Source organism: Ipomoea triloba, chromosome 11 (assembly GCF_003576645.1).
Source record: "Ipomoea triloba cultivar NCNSP0323 chromosome 11, ASM357664v1".
Classification (NCBI taxonomy): domain Eukaryota; kingdom Viridiplantae; phylum Streptophyta; class Magnoliopsida; order Solanales; family Convolvulaceae; genus Ipomoea; species Ipomoea triloba.
Window position 1 is genome coordinate 198,519 of NC_044926.1, and position 18,772 is coordinate 217,290.

Below are 18,772 nucleotides of genomic sequence, written 5' to 3' on the forward strand. Positions count from 1 at the left end.
TATTTTAAGCTACTAGCTTATTTTAGGAACATTACCAAACAGAGCTTATAGCTTATTAGTAGCTTAAAATAAGCTATAAGCTCCTAAATAAGCTCTGCCAAACAGAGCCTAAATCAAATTACTCTTATTCATTACTACCAATAATCTTTATTATATTAGTGTTGATGATATGATATGTATTATTATCTACGGTTAATGATGGATATAAAATAACAAGTCTAAATTTCATTCTGTAAGGTTAAGCGCTTCAATTCAAATGATGTATGCACTCAATTGTTACTGAGCCATGCATGTTCCTTCTGGCCCATGTCAATCTTCCAGGCCATACCAAACTTCCCAATATACTTTACTTTACAGGCTGCGACTTGTTACATCACTAAAGTAAAAACCTTAACCCCATCATCTCGTCCACCCAATACTATACCAAAACATAGCTTTGATGAAAGCCTAGCCTGGGACTCCAAGAATTCTCTTTTTTTTTTTTTTTTTTTTTTTTTTTTTTTTTTTTTTTTGTTACCAGGGACAAAGCTATGGAGTTGAGTTAGACGCGCTTCTTTGAAGTATTTAGCACCAAAAAAGTATTTGGAATTTTGTACAAATAGATTAAATTTGGTTTCGTTTGTGGATCGGATAAATAGAAGGGAAGAAAAGTGTATGTTTCCGGTTATTATGTAATGAGAATCAGCATGCAAAGTGCATGATGTCTAACCTTACCAAGGCGTAACAAAACCCATATTACATTCTCACTATAAGACCACACTGCATACACCCCATCACTACACTACACTACACTTTGTTCATTCACTGCATTCCATACCTACATTTGAATATGATCGAAGGTTTAGTTGTAAGTCTGGTTCTTATCCTTCACTCCTCCGCCTCACATAGCCTACCATCAGCTGCCAATACTTCAACGCCCACCAACCACACATCTTATTCATCTGCATGGAATCCATATGAATTCCGACCACCACCACCTCCAACCTACAATTCTCCTTGGCTCCCACCCGAGGATTTCTACGACAATTTTGACCCAAGGATTGCTGATATTGTTAGAGACAGAGTACAGGACATACTAACTCATTGGAGGACCATCAATCTTCCGCCACTGTACCACTGCCGCTATACCTGTGAACAATACATACTCCCCAAAATATGGCCAGCGGCAGCAAATGAGAACCCAACACCACCACATGATGTGCAAGAGAATTCAACCCTAACTCCAACACCACATGACGTGCAAGAGGACCCAACCCTAACTCCGCCTGTGCACAAGAATCCAACCATACCACCACCTCCGAGTAAAAGTGCAGACAACTGCCCTACAATGGCAAAAGTGTTGGAAACATGCACAAGCAGGACCCAGCATGAATCAGTAAACAATGCATATTCATGGGATTGTACGTACAGTGATGAGTGTTGCAAAGAAACTCTCAATGTACAAGATGAGTGTTTGAATCTCAATCCAACTATCACTTGGCTTAAAACTATCTGTTGTGACAGTAGTGAAACTCCAGCAGGAGGCAAAGCCGATGCATAATTGGATTCATATCATTTTCATATATTAAGAACTTGTTTCCCTATCATGTTCGTATACTCTTAGCTCAGTTTCATTAGTTCAGTTCATACTATCTACTGCATCTGCAAAAGTGATAGGGACAACAGCCTGGGCAAGGAGCCCTTTATCATTCAATGACATGTCTAATTATAATCATATATCCTCAAAGCCCAGCACACTACCAAAAGGGCAGAGAACATAGTATTTCCAAGTTTCAACTACACACTCAAAGCATAATCCAATAGTAAGGCAAGATTACATTCTTCATTAACTAATCCGGGGCCTGTATATGAATGTGTGATTGCAGGTGGTGCAAACAGCCACCAGCAAAACAGAGTTATCAACATCAACCTATATGCAACATTCAGTTGCACAAAATCTACAATGCAAAATGCAGATAACACATAACACAAGGAGTAGGGGAGACGAGAAAAAACACATATCTCTCTTGCAAGACATGTATAATAAACTCATTTCATGTTAAAATGGTGCACATACATCTCCTAAACAAGATTGAGTTGCATTGAGAATTCTATCAATATATTAGCAGGTTTTGACTGATCAATAACATACTGTATTAGCAAAAAATATATCATGTATGACTGAAGAAAGTTTCATGCAACAGTGAAACATCCCTACTATTCAACCTGAAATCCTGAATGAACTGCATGCTCAGGCAGCACTAGTTATTATTTACTAATTTACCCCATCACTATACCCTGTTGATCAGAAAAATTTCATTTTCAATTCATATTATAGTTGTCTGTGTTTATATATTCCCTTAGCATGGGCATCGGGGTGATGGAAATGAAAGCCCATCAATTGTCTGGGAAGGGCCTGTGCTACCAGTGCATTGGAGCCTAAACTAGAGATTTTAAAATTACTATCATTCTCCTTAAAGAGGTCTTGAAAGACAAGAAGGAAAGATTATCAGAAATTTAAAAACAAGTCTCATATAAAGGTAAACTCAAATCCAAAAAGGAACCTTGAACCAATTCAACATAGGAGATATGCAGACCACTACAGAGAGGCTCACTAAAATCCAACAGTTACTTGATAAGATTGATTACACTAAAGGCTTTGATCAAACATCTACTAACATGGCTCGGTTGATGGTACATACTGAGTATATTACTGCTGATTCTGGGGAGGTGGCATTCCGGGACGAGGTGGTCCATACACAGGAACCTGCCCACCTGGGGGAGGAGGTGGCATACCAGGGCGAGGAGGTTGTGCAGGCGGGGCTCCAGGCATACCTGGTCTTGGAGGAGCACCAGGAGGAGGTGGACCCCTCATCATCGGAGGTGGAGGCATCATAGGCCGCTGTCCAAACTGGGGTGGGAATGGCCCAGGAGCAGGAGGAGCACCCGGTCGGAACTGTGGAGGCGGCATTGGCGGCCCACCAGGTCTACCCATCATGGCCTGCGGCGGAGGCGCCATTGGTGGCCCTCCACCTGGTGGTCTCACCATAGGCGGCTGCTGAGGCGGGTAATTGATCGGCGGAGCTGAAACCTGAGGCACAGGAGGCCGTGATATCTGAGGCTGCATCATTCCGGGGGCAGGCCCACCAACGCCACGAACTGGGCCAGCAAGTCCAGGCTGAGCCTGAACCATTGGCCCAGTAGGAACACCTCTGCCAGCGGCACGACCGATTCCAGGTCCCGGAACAGCATTCGCAGCGGAAGTAGCCTTAACACGGGACTCATCGGGAGGAGGAGGGCCTTCAACAGTCATGGAGATGACCTCTTCGCCGCGGAGGAGGAGGAGGCCAAGAGTGCGGCGGTCTTCTCGCTCTTCTTTCGAGCCTTTCGTCGGCGGAAGCTTCCGGAACTCCTCGCAGTCGCCGAGAACGAGGTTCATGTGGCGGTCAAACGCCATGAACTTGCCAACCAGCTGACGACCATCCTGGATCGTGACCCGCATCCGATAATTGATGTATTGGAGCATCTTCGAACTCTTGGACATCGACATTTTCGCTGAATCTGTAGCAGAGATGTCTCTAGGGTTCTAGCTGCGACTGTGAGTGCCTCAGTGGGGTTCTGGGAAGGGTTTCAGGATTAGGGCTTTTGAGGAAAACAGTTTTACGCATTGGGGTCATATCACTATTGCATAAAGAGTATGGGACCTAAAATAATTTCATTTGGCCCTTCATTTATTAGGAGTAGCATACAAACCCCTATCATTTTATAAATCGTATTTTGACCCTTTAAAGTTCCATTGCACTTTTAATCCCAATTTAGAACTTTCTAAATTTACTTTAGTTTATCCACTCTTAAATCGTTATAGACACATTCTACTCAATTCAAAATTTAGCACAACGGAGCCAATTCAAAAAATAGTTGAATTCCAACTAACAATACAAAATTTAGCACATTCTACTCAATTCAAAATTTAGCACAACAGAGCCAATTCAAAAAATAGTTGAATTCCAACTAACAATACAAAATTGGTGATACACATACTTGGAATATAAAATAAAAACGATTAATTGGGATGTATAGTAAATTACTTTAGTTATATAGTAACCAACCAAAAATAACAATTGAGAATCACTTAATTAGCTATGTTGTGTGGACAATCAACATGGTCCGATGACAGTTAATCGAAACACGACTTAGTACGCATAAAAAATTACCTAGATAGTTCTTTATACTACGAATCCTACACCATATAGTTGTTAGACAAACAAAACTTAAATCAATAACATTGTTTTATTTTTTAGAAAAATGTTACCTTTATTCTCAAATATACTCTCAATTTTTATTTCCACCAAAAGATTAATTTTAATTGGATGAAAGAAAAAACAATGTAAAATGGAACCCCAACCATACGAAGGCCTGTTTGGTAGTCCATCCCATGTTCCCACCGGTATATGCATAGTTCTTTCTTTGTTCCGAAAGTTTCTTCTTATACCTTCCGTCCTTCCCGTTGCCGATCAGCAACCCAAAGCTGCATATTCAACTCTTTCAAAAGGTCAGTTTCGACGACCACAATACGCAATTTGTTTTTCGTTATTTCCATTTATGAGAACAATAAGCAAAATTTCCAGTTCCTTAATTGCTACATTCACTTGATCTCTCGTTGTGTTTACCTAAAATGAGATTCAGAATTCCATTCAATTTGCAAATTCGTAGGTATTTTTGTTTTGGATTTTAGACTTCAGTTTATTAAAGATGAAGCTTTTGCTAGCTTATTACTCCGTGCAGCTGTTTGTTGGATCTGGAATTACCTAAGACTAAGATGACGTGCGCATTTAACATTAATTTTAGTGTGGTGCAAATTTTCCGGTTGATTTGAGCGACATACTCGTAATCACCACGCTGAAGAGTTTAATTGCTGAATCTGATGTTAAAAGAAATTTTTCTTGCTCATCTTTTGGGTAAAAATTCTGGCTTTCGCATCTGCTTTCTGTTTGAAGAGTAATTTTGTGGACAATATTGATGTGATAACTGATAAGTCCATTTCAGTTCATGGTTCTTGGTTGCTAGAAGAATTGAATTTATGGGTTTCCTTTAATGTTATCATATACATATTTACTTGTATATTTCTTCTCCCAGTTTTTGCCTCGACTATGTATTAGACAGCTTATGACTTGTATCTATCCCATTTGCAGTTGAGAAGCACAAACGTAGAATCTGTGAGTTGTGATCTGGCTGCCCTCTCATTGTAAAAACTCTAAAATTTGTAATTTAGTGGTAGCTATGGGAAGTGAACTCTTGGAGCAATTGCCCCTGATTCCCGGGCTTCCCAATGACATTGCTCTTTTCTGCTTGGCAAGGGTGCCAAGGAAGTATCATGGAGTTCTCAAATGCGTGTCAAAGAAATGGAGAGACCTCATGTGTGGTGAGGAGTGGTACTCTTACCGAAAAAAGAATTCTCTGGAGGAGGCTTGGATATATGCCCTCTGCAGAGACAAGTCTGAACAGCTCTGTTGTTATATGTTGGACCCCAATTATTTAAAAAGGGGGTGGAAGTGTATTCAAGGACTTCCACCTCGCTGCTTGAAGAGAAAAGGCATGGGCTTTGAAGTGCTGGGGAAGAAACTATACATGTTAGGTGGCTGTGGCTGGATTGAAGATGCTACTGATGAAGTATATGTTTATGATGCTGCTTTAAATATTTGGAATGAAGCAGCTCCCTTGTCAGCTGCAAGGTAATGTTGTTAACTATATGCAGCTCATGAAAACATTTTTGTTTTCTTGAGGGGATTTCTATTCATATTTCTTTGGAGCTTGCTCTCTTTGCACCTTTGGAAGTGGAATATTATCCATTATTGTATAGGTGCATTTTCTAGTTCATACATTTTCTAGTTAGCACATCATAGTTCTTTATCGCAAGAGGAATGAATTATCCAATAGATTTACGTAGCTTGTCATTCATTTCATAGCACCATAAGCATCATGATAGAAGGAGATTATAATGTTCTACTGTAATTCAGGTGCTACTTTGCTTGTGAAATCTTGGATGGAAAACTCTATGCAATAGGTGGACTAGGATTGCAATCAAGTAACCAACATTCCTGGGACACTTATGACCCCCAAACTAGTTGCTGGAGCTCTCATGTTCACCCCAGCATTCTTCCTGATATTGAAGATTCATTTGTTTTGGATGGGAAAATTTACCTTCGCTCTGGTTATCAAGCCGCATCTTCTCTTGTGTCTGCTGTCGTCTTTGAACCATCAACCGGAGAGTGGCAACAAGCAGATTCTGACTTGGTGTTGGGTTGGCGGGGCCCAGCAGTTGTTATAGATGAAACTCTTTTTGTGTTGGACCAGACTTCAGGAACCAGACTGATGGTGTGGCAGAAGGATAGCAGGGAATGGGTTGCGATGGGGAGATTGTCACCTCTATTGACAAAGCCTCCATGTAGGGTTGCAGCAATCGGAAAAAAGATCTTTATTATTGGAAAGGGGCTTAGCACAGTGGTATTTGATGTTGAAAATGCATGGAACATGGATGGTGTATTGGTGAGTAGTTCTGTTCCAAAAACTACTTCTGATGATGAAATATTAGATTGTAAAGCTATTGCTATATAATTCATCTCTGCACAGATTGCATTCTGTGAGATATTGCATGAAGAAGGTGTACTTAAGATGCTTGTAATATCATGTTTTGAATTCTGTATTTATGAGCTGAGAATAACATACTGGCTGAAGTCTTAGATGACAACAAATTCTTACAAATTCCAAGTTGAGAAGTTTTTAAGGTTTTGATTGAAAAAGTACACAAATCATATTGTTCTTTACATAATCAAGATTCAATAAGCAAAAGTGGTGCTGCAGATAGCACCACAAAATATCATAACCTCAACAACAAAGCTTACAATTTTTCATAAAATTGTCATCTGCTAATCCCTATTGTTATGAATAATTGGTTATAATACATACGGATATCAAACAGGTGTTTCTATGTAATTACAACAATGACCCTTAACTCACCAGTTGACGTGCAACTTAGACCAGCCATTCCTTTCTCTAATGGCTGCTACCTTAGAGGTCAAAAGGTATGTAGCTAGCACAATAACATACAAGAAAGCAAATCTGGTACAAAACCATCAGCTGGTCCTTTTTCGTTTAAAAGGAGGATGGATAAATCCGTTGTGTGACTCTAATTTATCAATCCTTGGCATAGATTCCTTCATCCTCTTTAAGACAATTGGTATGGCAGAAGCATTGCTCAAAATCTTCTGTTTCAGGAGTTGTACTTTCTCCGTCTCTTCCTGCTCTTCCTCTGTTAAGGAACCCAAAGTTTCAGATTCGGCAGGTCCTAAATCTGTCCACAATGAAGATACGATGAAGACGATGAATATATACAGAAGTTCGATGGAGGCCTTTGAAAGCCAAAGATGAAAACAATATGAACCCAAAGGCACCAAAAAACACACACATTATGACCCCAAAATGCTTACACACATCCAGAATTCAACGCTTTTTAAACTAGCATCATTGTTAGATGGAGACCATTGTAAGCCAGAGTGAAATCAATATGAACACAGACACCAACAATCACAAACATTATGACCCCAAATACACACATCCAGAAATCAATGTTTTTTACTATGGCATATTTGGAAACTAGTATCATGAACTACTAAATTCAAGATTAAGATTCCAGCTTTCATCAATAGCTACTGTTGTTTCTTAATGAAATCATTTTTTACTCCGGCATTCTTTCAGACACTAGAACTGTGCAATCAAGCGCAAACTGCCACAACTTTACCAATTTTACTCCTTTGGCTTGAACTGTAATTATCAATATTTCAGTACCAAAGAAACCAAGGATGCACTCACTTAACAAATACTAGCAATTTTTAGCAACAGATCAACAGTCAATACCACGTAATTAGCTAGAAACCTCCCTCCATAGTTACTATACTACGCAAGTATTTCCAGCTAAAAGTGACAGGAAAATGCAAAATTGACAAAAATTATACGCCAATAGCAAATTTATGGAAAAACGCGGAAAATCTATTTGAAATTTTAAGACGCATTGAAATGAAATGAGGAAACCCTAGGAAAGTACCAGAGGCAGGGGCGTTAGAGCTTCCGGGTTGAGGTAGGGAACCGACATCGAAATGCATCTGGAGAGCAGGTCGCTGAGCAGCAAGAAGAGACGCTAGAGTGGTCTTGAGCTGATCCGGGAGCGTGGCCCGGTACTCTGCTACTTTCTCAGCCATTTGGGTAACCTCTTCCTCTAGATTCCCCAGCTCTTCCTCGTCTTGCGACCCTTGAGTTTCGGCTACTGTTTGACCCGACATCTGCACCTCGACTCGCCCGATAACTCTCGGAGCCACCGCGTCGCGTCGGTACGGGAGAAGAGAGAGAGAGAGAGGAGCGCCTGCGCAGACAAGAGGGCGGAGGAGGCAAAAACGACAAGTAAACGTTTGAAAATTTGAAATGAATTGTGGTCCGCTTCTTAAAATTACGGAGTATATACTCATTATTGTCTATTGTCTACTTGTCTGACAACAATTACTATTGCCTCCGGAAACGATTCAACTAAATCAAACAATCAAATTTGCGAATTACTAGTACCAGTTGCTTTCCTAAATGGGAGATCAAGTCCTAGTGAGGCAATATTTACTTTTTGTGTTTCAGTAGGTTGCGAAAGTAATTATAAACCGATATTACATTGTAACATAAATCAAAATATTGTCTTATACTATACACACATCACCAAATTTAAATTAGTCTTATAGTATCACGTTTTCATAGTGTCAGAGCCCTCTTTGGTTTCTAATGCATCATCCTTCATCCTACTCTATGTTCCAGCTAAAGTAAAAGTGTGCAACTGCAAAACTTTGTCACGGAGTATATATAAAGTTGTAACATGAAATTTCCGGACAGCAAATCCTACAAAGAAAATTCTTTTACAAGCAAAGGTAGTAGTTAACAAAAGGCTGCTTTTCAGTGTTTCTCCACACCAGTTGGGGCTTTTTCGGTCTCGTTTTCCTGAACACTCTTCTTTGATCCAAAGATGAACTCCTTTACAGATCGTTCTGCTGAAAGTATAGCGTTTTTAATCTGCCATTGCAAAAAGAGAGAATAATATCAGGATGGGGCAATTCAAGTGTGAAGGATGTTGAAACAACACAAAAACATGGGCAAATATACATGGAAACTTCCTTTAAAGATGAGTATGATTGGCAATCACCACAAGTCACAAGACATTCACAAGTCCAATGTTAGTAACTAGACTGGTGTCCTTAATCTTGTCTTATGTTTTTTCCTGCCTAATCGCTCGCTAGATGAAGCATGGTAAAAGAGGAGAGCAGAAAAGTGAGCTTCTTCGAAATGCTTCAAGGAACCCCCTTCACTCACTTCAGTAAAAATGAATTTGCATCTCACTTCTAAAGACATCCCGACAAATTAAAACATGTGATAATTCAAAGATGAAGGTCAAGGACTCAAGGCCATCTAATTAAGCAAGGAAAGTCCGAATTTGAAACTAACAAGATCACTTTTGAACACTGATGTTTAACTTTAGTCTGGGAGGCATCAAGAGCTAGTAAGAAAAGAACAAGAGCTGGTTCAAAAATTTTCAGCTTGTCATAAGCAAATTGCTTTAGCAGGACTTACTAGTTTATATCAGTTACTGGTAATGCAACCTATTTTTCTCTAATATATTATCAATCAATGCAAATAAGTCAGCAGTATTCTTTTGGCAAGAACCAGAAAGCAAATAAGACAGCTAGTACTTGGCTGCTTGTTGGGGCAAGCTAGAGCTCATTAAAAAAGAGTGGTTTCCATTTCCCCGAAAACTTTCAATTATGCAGATTCTTGAAAGTGAGCTTTTTTCCCAGCTTATGTTTTCTGGATGAATAAGCTCCAATACACTGCAGGCCAACCAAATAACTCTCCGATCCACAAAGGCTCCAAGATTCCTATGTTTTGATTAATGTGGACAGCCAAGGAAGCAAATCATGAACCCTTCTCATACTTCAAAATGGTCCCTATCAAAGTCATTCATGCTTCCAAAAAACAGATCAGATATAGTTACTATTGTAAGAACCTACTTAAAGCTAATTAGGGGAACTCTATAACTAGCAAATCCTCCACCAACACCAATTTAAATCCCGGAACGAAAACATACACTGAAAAAGGCACAATTCAGTCCTAACAATACCTATTTGCAAAATTCCACTTACAATCGAAATAAGCAATTAACCAAACAGTTCGCTATATTAAATTCAAGCAAACATCAAAACACAGTTGAACAAACACACGTCAAAAACATCAAATAAACCCCAAATACTTCGGAAGTAAAGAATTACTAATTATTTATATTTATTTAACTTCTTTTTAAAAAGGAAACTTACAGGGTCGATGGCATTGGGTTCGGGGCCATAATCAGCAGTGAGAAGGAAATAAGAAGCAACAGCAGTGGCCACCATAGTCGTCCTTCTCACCAGCTTCTCAGTTTTGGGGTCCATCATTTCCTTGTCTTTGAAATTTTCTGCTTCAAGAAGAATGCACTGAAGTCTGGAACCGTTTCCGACTTCTAAGTAAGGTATGAACTATGAAGTACTATTTAGGATAAACGAAACTCCATAAAACTTTTTCTGACTAAACAGCTCAACAAGGGTCCATAGCTCAGTGGTAGAGCAATTGACTGCAGATCAATAGGTCATCGGTTCGAACCCGGTTGGGCCCTTTTTCCTCATCTATTAATTTCAGAGAGGGCGTAAAACAAAATAAATGGATTTCAACCATCCTCTTATACTAGTAAGAGAACTATTCTTTCAAATGCACATAAAAAAGCTACAAATACAATGTTTTACTTAAAAGAGTAATCTCTACAATGTTTTACTTAAAAGAGTAATCTCACCTTCCAAGACTAAATAAATGGATTTTCAACCATCCTCTTATACGGGTAAGAGAACTATTCTTTCAAATGCACATAAAAAAGCTACAAATACAATGTTTTCGATTGTGCTACTAGTGGAGTATATTGTTAACACAAGTGCAACTACAGTCAAAAAGCAGCTGAAATATATATAAATGCCCAACAATCGGAGAACGCTGAAGGGAAGGAAGCAAAACAGAACGTCATCAGAAGCGGCGCATATCTCTTGGGGGCTTAAAATGAAGAGGGTGAGTTTCTGGGGTGGCATTGTCATCCTCTTTCCACATCTTTATGGTCTTGTCAGCCTCACAAGTAATAAGCCTTGTACCGGTTACATCATAGGTGAGCGCATAGATGCCAGCTTCGCTTTCCAGTGACCCTGTCACAAGATACAGCAAATCAATAGTCTTTTCTTTATTTAAATTATATATATATATATATATATATATATATATAAACATTAATGGAATTGATCAGAGCCTAGGGTAAGGGACATACCAGGTTGAACAATAGTTTGGGCTTGCTGGAAATTGTGGCCACTCCTCCAATCCCAGAACCACAAGCTTCCATTATCACCTTCATACAATAAAAGAAACGGAAATTGAAGGAATGAATTTCACCACAAAGAATAGAAATGGGACAGTACTCAGAGTTGAACAACCCCTTCCCCCTCTGTTGGAAATTTAACATCATGCAACTCAAATGCAAAGTTCAAAGTTCTTACCTCCTGTAGCCATAACACCCTCGTCATTAACCGCCATTGCATTGATGATTGTTTTCTGCTGAGAACTGTAACAAGATAACGCCGTATTAGAAAACAATAATGCTTCCAAATACCACATAGATGAAAATTAGGGTATGCCACAAATCTTACAGCATGTTGTGCAAAAATTCTCCTTTGGGGAGGTTGAATTTTTTTATGTTGTCAGCGGAGGCAGACGCAAAAGCATCCCTAGAGCAGAGAAATAGACATCAGTCATATGTGAGCCCAGAAATGAGGAACTAAAGAGCAAGTTTGTTGAAAGGCTAATGAAAAAAGTGCATATACATACTCCTTTGGATGCAAAGCCATTGCCCTCACAGATTTCTTGTGGTGTGTGAGTGTTGCCATAGTCTTACCTGCCAAGCACACAATCGTCACCAGTAACCATAAAAGTGAGCAACAAAGTTACTTAGCAAGTTAGACGGTGTCAATATCCATAAAACAATACCATATCTAAGGTCCCAGAATTTTATTGTTGAATCATGTGAACCAGTGATGACTTGAGGATCCTGAAAAGGCATAGTTAAAATGTTGGATTAATTAATGTTAACCCACAGATAAACCAATTAGAAAGAGTGAAAGCATGGCAATAATTATACAATTATTTGACCTAGTCTCAAGCCTTAAATGTAACTAAGCATAATTAAATGCCTCAATAAAAATAAAACAAAAAATTGATGAGAAGAAAAGCTTACCGTTGGTCGAGTAAAAACAGAGCAGACAGTGTTCTCATGCCCCGACAAAGCATGTATTTGCATCTTGCTTCTGATGTCCCAGACCTTGAAAATCATCAAAATAAGCAATACAGAATTTTATGACCAAATTTATAGAAATTCAAGTGGCTCAAATATCAATTACAGAACAAAAGTTAGAATACTGGATGACATTCTTTTAAGAGACAACATACCCTACAGACAGAATCACGACCACCAGTGAGCAGGATATCAATGGTAGGATGAAGAGCTAAGCAATAGACACCACTTAAATGTCCATGATAAGACCGAATCACCTATGACACAAAAAAGTGTGACTATTATGTAATCACATTCTTGACCATGATTTATACCAGAAGGGCTTGATTCATTTCTTAGATCTTAACCAACCTTATTTTGTTCTAGGTCCCAGCATTTTACTTGTTTATCATCACCGGCAGAGAACATATAGGTATGCTTATTGCTAACAGCAAGGCCTGTAAAGAATGATAGTTGTTAATACTCTGCTAGAATTTTCTGTTCTTATTTTTGCCATGTCCAATTAGCACTCCAAAAAAAAAAAAAAAAAAAAAAAAAAAAAACATCAACAACAAATATTCCACAATACAACAAAATTTGTAAAACAAACCTCTTATTTGTTCAATATGGCCAGTAAGAGTCAGCTTTAGCGTTCCAGTTGCTAAATCCCAAATCTTGTACCAGAATAGAGGAACCAAATAAATTTTTTGTTAGCATGTCTAATCTAGTCCCTACCTGGCCCATACCAAAAACAATATTTTGAGTTTCCTACCTTGATAGTCCGATCAGCTGACCCTGTACAAAACCATGAATTACTGTGGTCCACTGCAACAGACCGCACCCAACCCAAATGCCCACTGATCACCTATACATTCAAATAATTAGAAATATCAGAACAAAGAATACACTGCATTACCTATTTTCACAAGGACAGATGCAACCAAGAATATAATTTAAGCAAATTAAATTCAAACATGAAACATCCATCAATTGCCAATCATACATGAAAAGCTGACAACCCAAGAAAATCACATAAAAATGATAGGATAAGTTACACAAGAAGACTGGGGGTGTCATACCGCTCAGTCTATTGAATATGAACAAACAATCATACTTTTTAATCATTCTTATGGGAGAAAGTGAGTTGCAGATCTCCACCTCCCTAAGAAAGGAGCTCAAGTTACTTACCCTGTAATTCTTCCAGGGAGGATGCCACGCAGGACGTGGCCATTTACTTGGTATTCTTTCCATTATTGCAGCAGTAGAAAGATTCCTGAAAGAAGAACAAATAAAATAGTATTTTTTCAGTATTATATAGGATGGCCTATATCATTTTAAACCAATGCCTAAAACTAACCAACAAAATTCAGAGAGAAGGTTGAACATAAAATTCACAATACAAAAAATTAGGCTAATGCCTGATAATCCATCTAGTATAAGGAAAATACTGCATAGAATATAAGGATATATGACTGCAACCTTTCTGATGAAGTGTGTTGTGAAGGAATAACTGCAGTACTTCTACCTGCGAACCCATCCGTTCTGTAAATTTAAAAACAGATGACAAGTGAATGTGAATCATTGGAATCGTATGACTTGTTTTCCATTTCATATTGAAAGCAGACATGAGACAAGAGCAACCTTGTTAGGACATAGGAGGCATATCCAATGAAATTTATTAAAAAGAACATGACTTTGGAACTAGAACAAAATAACGAACATGGAATACCAAAAATAAAGGCAAAAAAACATAAGAAATGAGAAAAAAAAAAAAGTATAACATACGTGCTCTTTGGTTGCAAAGACGGACCAACAGCTAACTCGTTTTTAGGCACCCCCTTCTGTGGGTCTCTTGCATTTTCTGGGCCTGCCAGGTGAAGCCAAATGCAATTAAAACAACAGAACCACCTTACTCATTTTAATAATACAGTTTGAATTTCTCTATGATAAATTGATCAACCCTTGATGTATCAAGGGTAAAGGTTCTTTGTATATCATTCAACACATTCAAAACAGGTACCATGTCAATACCAATTAAAAATCTACCAAATAGAACAGGAAGAGCTATACCTGGAAGAGCAAGGGCATTTGAAGGAGCAGAAGCCTTTTGAGCTTGATTTTGGGCAGCCGCCTTTGAATTAGAATGAGGTTGAGCTGCTTTGCTTGCTATAGCAGCATACTCAATATTTAGCTTAATCATCAAGTTAAAACACACCCATAAAAATGCAGCACGATTTTGCACAAATGCCATAGAAACTAAACTAAAATAAGTAAATATCAGCATTATCACTATAACAGAAAGCTCCTATCTTATTATTATCAACTGACCTTATGACTTATTCGAATCTTCTTGCTGCAAGCAAAATAAACAAATAAACTATGAATATCACAATTAGGGCTACAGATATGAGATAAATATGTGTATTTTATTAAGTTTGAAGGAGTACCTTTCCGGATCGGACGGGGGAAAGTGGCCGTGGAGAGGAGAGAATAAATCAAGAGCGCGCTTCAGAGATTTGAAGCTCAGTTTCTTCAGAGATTGCGGTTCTACTGCTAACTCCGAATCCATCTGTGGCCCTGCCTTTGCAGAAGCCTAGCTTGCTCCCTGAAGACCAGTGTCGAGGCGGGGTTTAGCTGTTTAGGTTCGGCTGTCGTTTTTCTTCTTGCCTGTTGGTCTTTTATCTTTCCCCTCCCCCTTTTTTTCCCAAGAGAGTAAAACAATTGTAATTTCGGAATAAAAGAGGAATTCAATTTACTTATTTGGTAAAGAATGATATAATTATTTAGAATCAGAATAAAATAAATTGTATAAAAGTAACACTTGTATGAAATCGTATCACGAGTTTCAATCTGTGCAATGGTTGGATATTTGATTAATGTGTCGAATTTCGATATCATTAATCAACGGGGTTTGACTCGTCTCACGAGCTCGTGAGACGGTTTAGCACAAGTTATTGTCTTTGTATAACGATTAAAATGTCATTGTAAAAAGAAATTTCAATTACATCCAACAAAACACCTCATTAGTCATCACTTAAAAATAAACACATTTTTACCAGTACCTGTCATACATAACCTTTCAATTGCATTATAACTCTCTTATATTGTTTGCAAGTTATTATACAATAATAAGGTCTACTCAATGTACACATATAGTAACAATTGTGAGTCTTTTTATTTACATCAAAATTAACACATTAGGTATTGACTATATCCTACATAATATCTTAAAGTTATGTTTCGCATATTAGTAACATAATAACGTTATAATAATTGAATATGTTTTTTTAAGGCAAAATATAAGCATATCATTCAATCAAGTCCAAAGCAAAGCATTACAAAAAAAAGTTCACCAGTCAATGCAATATGACAAGGAAACAAACTTTATAGTTAAAGTATGGGCCGTCTGATTCACATATCGATTAAAAAACCTAATGAAAATTTGATTCAAAGTATTCATCATTTCCATGATATTATAGGCAATAAGGTTGAAAGAAGAGTCTCTAGTGTTGTTCATGGTAGAATGGATTAGTAAACATTCAATTTCCACTTCAACATAATTGAGATTTTTGAACTTCACCCAACTAAGAGCTTCAAGAACCATCATAGCTTCCATTTATCCCGTACTGTAAATTTATTCTCATGCCACACGTATGACTATGATGAAGTTCCTGATCACAAATCCGAATCCCATTATACCAAAATCTGTTTGCACCGTTGCATCTATATTGAGCTTGAGCTATCAATTATGAGGTGTTAACCNTTTTCTAAAAAAAAAAAAAAAAAAAAAAAAAAAAAAAAAAACATCAACAACAAATATTCCACAATACAACAAAATTTGTAAAACAAACCTCTTATTTGTTCAATATGGCCAGTAAGAGTCAGCTTTAGCGTTCCAGTTGCTAAATCCCAAATCTTGTACCAGAATAGAGGAACCAAATAAATTTTTTGTTAGCATGTCTAATCTAGTCCCTACCTGGCCCATACCAAAAACAATATTTTGAGTTTCCTACCTTGATAGTCCGATCAGCTGACCCTGTACAAAACCATGAATTACTGTGGTCCACTGCAACAGACCGCACCCAACCCAAATGCCCACTGATCACCTATACATTCAAATAATTAGAAATATCAGAACAAAGAATACACTGCATTACCTATTTTCACAAGGACAGATGCAACCAAGAATATAATTTAAGCAAATTAAATTCAAACATGAAACATCCATCAATTGCCAATCATACATGAAAAGCTGACAACCCAAGAAAATCACATAAAAATGATAGGATAAGTTACACAAGAAGACTGGGGGTGTCATACCGCTCAGTCTATTGAATATGAACAAACAATCATACTTTTTAATCATTCTTATGGGAGAAAGTGAGTTGCAGATCTCCACCTCCCTAAGAAAGGAGCTCAAGTTACTTACCCTGTAATTCTTCCAGGGAGGATGCCACGCAGGACGTGGCCATTTACTTGGTATTCTTTCCATTATTGCAGCAGTAGAAAGATTCCTGAAAGAAGAACAAATAAAATAGTATTTTTTCAGTATTATATAGGATGGCCTATATCATTTTAAACCAATGCCTAAAACTAACCAACAAAATTCAGAGAGAAGGTTGAACATAAAATTCACAATACAAAAAATTAGGCTAATGCCTGATAATCCATCTAGTATAAGGAAAATACTGCATAGAATATAAGGATATATGACTGCAACCTTTCTGATGAAGTGTGTTGTGAAGGAATAACTGCAGTACTTCTACCTGCGAACCCATCCGTTCTGTAAATTTAAAAACAGATGACAAGTGAATGTGAATCATTGGAATCGTATGACTTGTTTTCCATTTCATATTGAAAGCAGACATGAGACAAGAGCAACCTTGTTAGGACATAGGAGGCATATCCAATGAAATTTATTAAAAAGAACATGACTTTGGAACTAGAACAAAATAACGAACATGGAATACCAAAAATAAAGGCAAAAAAACATAAGAAATGAGAAAAAAAAAAAAGTATAACATACGTGCTCTTTGGTTGCAAAGACGGACCAACAGCTAACTCGTTTTTAGGCACCCCCTTCTGTGGGTCTCTTGCATTTTCTGGGCCTGCCAGGTGAAGCCAAATGCAATTAAAACAACAGAACCACCTTACTCATTTTAATAATACAGTTTGAATTTCTCTATGATAAATTGATCAACCCTTGATGTATCAAGGGTAAAGGTTCTTTGTATATCATTCAACACATTCAAAACAGGTACCATGTCAATACCAATTAAAAATCTACCAAATAGAACAGGAAGAGCTATACCTGGAAGAGCAAGGGCATTTGAAGGAGCAGAAGCCTTTTGAGCTTGATTTTGGGCAGCCGCCTTTGAATTAGAATGAGGTTGAGCTGCTTTGCTTGCTATAGCAGCATACTCAATATTTAGCTTAATCATCAAGTTAAAACACACCCATAAAAATGCAGCACGATTTTGCACAAATGCCATAGAAACTAAACTAAAATAAGTAAATATCAGCATTATCACTATAACAGAAAGCTCCTATCTTATTATTATCAACTGACCTTATGACTTATTCGAATCTTCTTGCTGCAAGCAAAATAAACAAATAAACTATGAATATCACAATTAGGGCTACAGATATGAGATAAATATGTGTATTTTATTAAGTTTGAAGGAGTACCTTTCCGGATCGGACGGGGGAAAGTGGCCGTGGAGAGGAGAGAATAAATCAAGAGCGCGCTTCAGAGATTTGAAGCTCAGTTTCTTCAGAGATTGCGGTTCTACTGCTAACTCCGAATCCATCTGTGGCCCTGCCTTTGCAGAAGCCTAGCTTGCTCCCTGAAGACCAGTGTCGAGGCGGGGTTTAGCTGTTTAGGTTCGGCTGTCGTTTTTCTTCTTGCCTGTTGGTCTTTTATCTTTCCCCTCCCCCTTTTTTTCCCAAGAGAGTAAAACAATTGTAATTTCGGAATAAAAGAGGAATTCAATTTACTTATTTGGTAAAGAATGATATAATTATTTAGAATCAGAATAAAATAAATTGTATAAAAGTAACACTTGTATGAAATCGTATCACGAGTTTCAATCTGTGCAATGGTTGGATATTTGATTAATGTGTCGAATTTCGATATCATTAATCAACGGGGTTTGACTCGTCTCACGAGCTCGTGAGACGGTTTAGCACAAGTTATTGTCTTTGTATAACGATTAAAATGTCATTGTAAAAAGAAATTTCAATTACATCCAACAAAACACCTCATTAGTCATCACTTAAAAATAAACACATTTTTACCAGTACCTGTCATACATAACCTTTCAATTGCATTATAACTCTCTTATATTGTTTGCAAGTTATTATACAATAATAAGG

The 18,772-nt window shown here is 37.8% G+C and overlaps 6 protein-coding genes and 1 non-coding gene across 8 annotated transcripts; 2 read left to right on the plus strand and 5 right to left on the minus strand.

Moving 5' to 3' along the window:
• Positions 1–2,485: 2,485 nt before the first annotated feature.
• Positions 2,486–3,621, minus strand: LOC115995664 (small nuclear ribonucleoprotein-associated protein B'-like). The gene has a single exon (XM_031234766.1). It carries the CDS (start codon positions 3,527–3,529, stop codon positions 2,690–2,692), a length of 840 nt encoding a protein of 279 aa, XP_031090626.1. The 5' UTR covers positions 3,530–3,621; the 3' UTR covers positions 2,486–2,689.
• Positions 3,622–4,411: 790 nt separating this feature from the next.
• Positions 4,412–6,741, plus strand: LOC115996798 (F-box/kelch-repeat protein SKIP4). Of its 2 annotated transcripts, none has more exons than XM_031236212.1 (3): positions 4,412–4,531; positions 5,172–5,711; positions 5,997–6,741. In XM_031236212.1, exons 2-3 carry the CDS (start codon positions 5,260–5,262, stop codon positions 6,592–6,594), a joined length of 1,050 nt encoding a protein of 349 aa, XP_031092072.1. In that variant the 5' UTR covers positions 4,412–4,531; positions 5,172–5,259; the 3' UTR covers positions 6,595–6,741. The 2 variants fall into 2 exon arrangements, with proteins under 2 accessions (XP_031092072.1, XP_031092073.1); XM_031236213.1 differs by lacking the exon at positions 4,412–4,531 and adding an exon at positions 4,607–4,937.
• A 7-nt stretch (positions 6,742–6,748) lies between these two features.
• Positions 6,749–8,535, minus strand: LOC115996800. Its single transcript, XM_031236214.1, has 2 exons — positions 8,081–8,535; positions 6,749–7,330 (listed from the first exon to the last, which is right to left on the minus strand). The coding sequence occupies exons 1-2, from the start codon at positions 8,496–8,498 to the stop codon at positions 7,113–7,115; spliced, it is 636 nt and encodes a 211-aa protein (XP_031092074.1). The 5' UTR covers positions 8,499–8,535; the 3' UTR covers positions 6,749–7,112.
• Positions 8,536–8,697: 162 nt separating this feature from the next.
• LOC115996801 lies at positions 8,698–10,541 on the minus strand. The gene is made up of 2 exons (XM_031236215.1): positions 10,377–10,541; positions 8,698–9,081 (listed from the first exon to the last, which is right to left on the minus strand). Exons 1-2 carry the CDS (start codon positions 10,491–10,493, stop codon positions 8,965–8,967), a joined length of 234 nt encoding a protein of 77 aa, XP_031092075.1. The 5' UTR covers positions 10,494–10,541; the 3' UTR covers positions 8,698–8,964.
• Positions 10,542–10,639: 98 nt separating this feature from the next.
• Positions 10,640–10,711, plus strand: TRNAC-GCA. The gene has a single exon. It is a non-coding gene; the product is annotated as a tRNA-Cys (tRNA).
• A 66-nt stretch (positions 10,712–10,777) lies between these two features.
• Positions 10,778–15,065, minus strand: LOC115997088 (protein pleiotropic regulatory locus 1-like). Its single transcript, XM_031236562.1, has 17 exons — positions 14,845–15,065; positions 14,726–14,750; positions 14,468–14,588; positions 14,183–14,264; positions 13,877–13,939; positions 13,586–13,670; positions 13,170–13,262; positions 13,008–13,071; positions 12,770–12,855; positions 12,574–12,675; positions 12,362–12,445; positions 12,115–12,175; positions 11,956–12,022; positions 11,778–11,855; positions 11,628–11,692; positions 11,402–11,479; positions 10,778–11,282 (listed from the first exon to the last, which is right to left on the minus strand). Exons 1-17 carry the CDS (start codon positions 14,964–14,966, stop codon positions 11,110–11,112), a joined length of 1,449 nt encoding a protein of 482 aa, XP_031092422.1. The 5' UTR covers positions 14,967–15,065; the 3' UTR covers positions 10,778–11,109.
• A 972-nt stretch (positions 15,066–16,037) lies between these two features.
• On the minus strand, positions 16,038–18,311 carry LOC115996877 (protein pleiotropic regulatory locus 1-like). The gene is made up of 9 exons (XM_031236315.1): positions 18,086–18,311; positions 17,967–17,991; positions 17,709–17,829; positions 17,424–17,505; positions 17,118–17,180; positions 16,827–16,911; positions 16,411–16,503; positions 16,249–16,312; positions 16,038–16,102 (listed from the first exon to the last, which is right to left on the minus strand). The coding sequence occupies exons 1-9, from the start codon at positions 18,205–18,207 to the stop codon at positions 16,038–16,040; spliced, it is 720 nt and encodes a 239-aa protein (XP_031092175.1). The 5' UTR covers positions 18,208–18,311.
• Between the last annotated feature and the right edge of the window lie 461 nt (positions 18,312–18,772).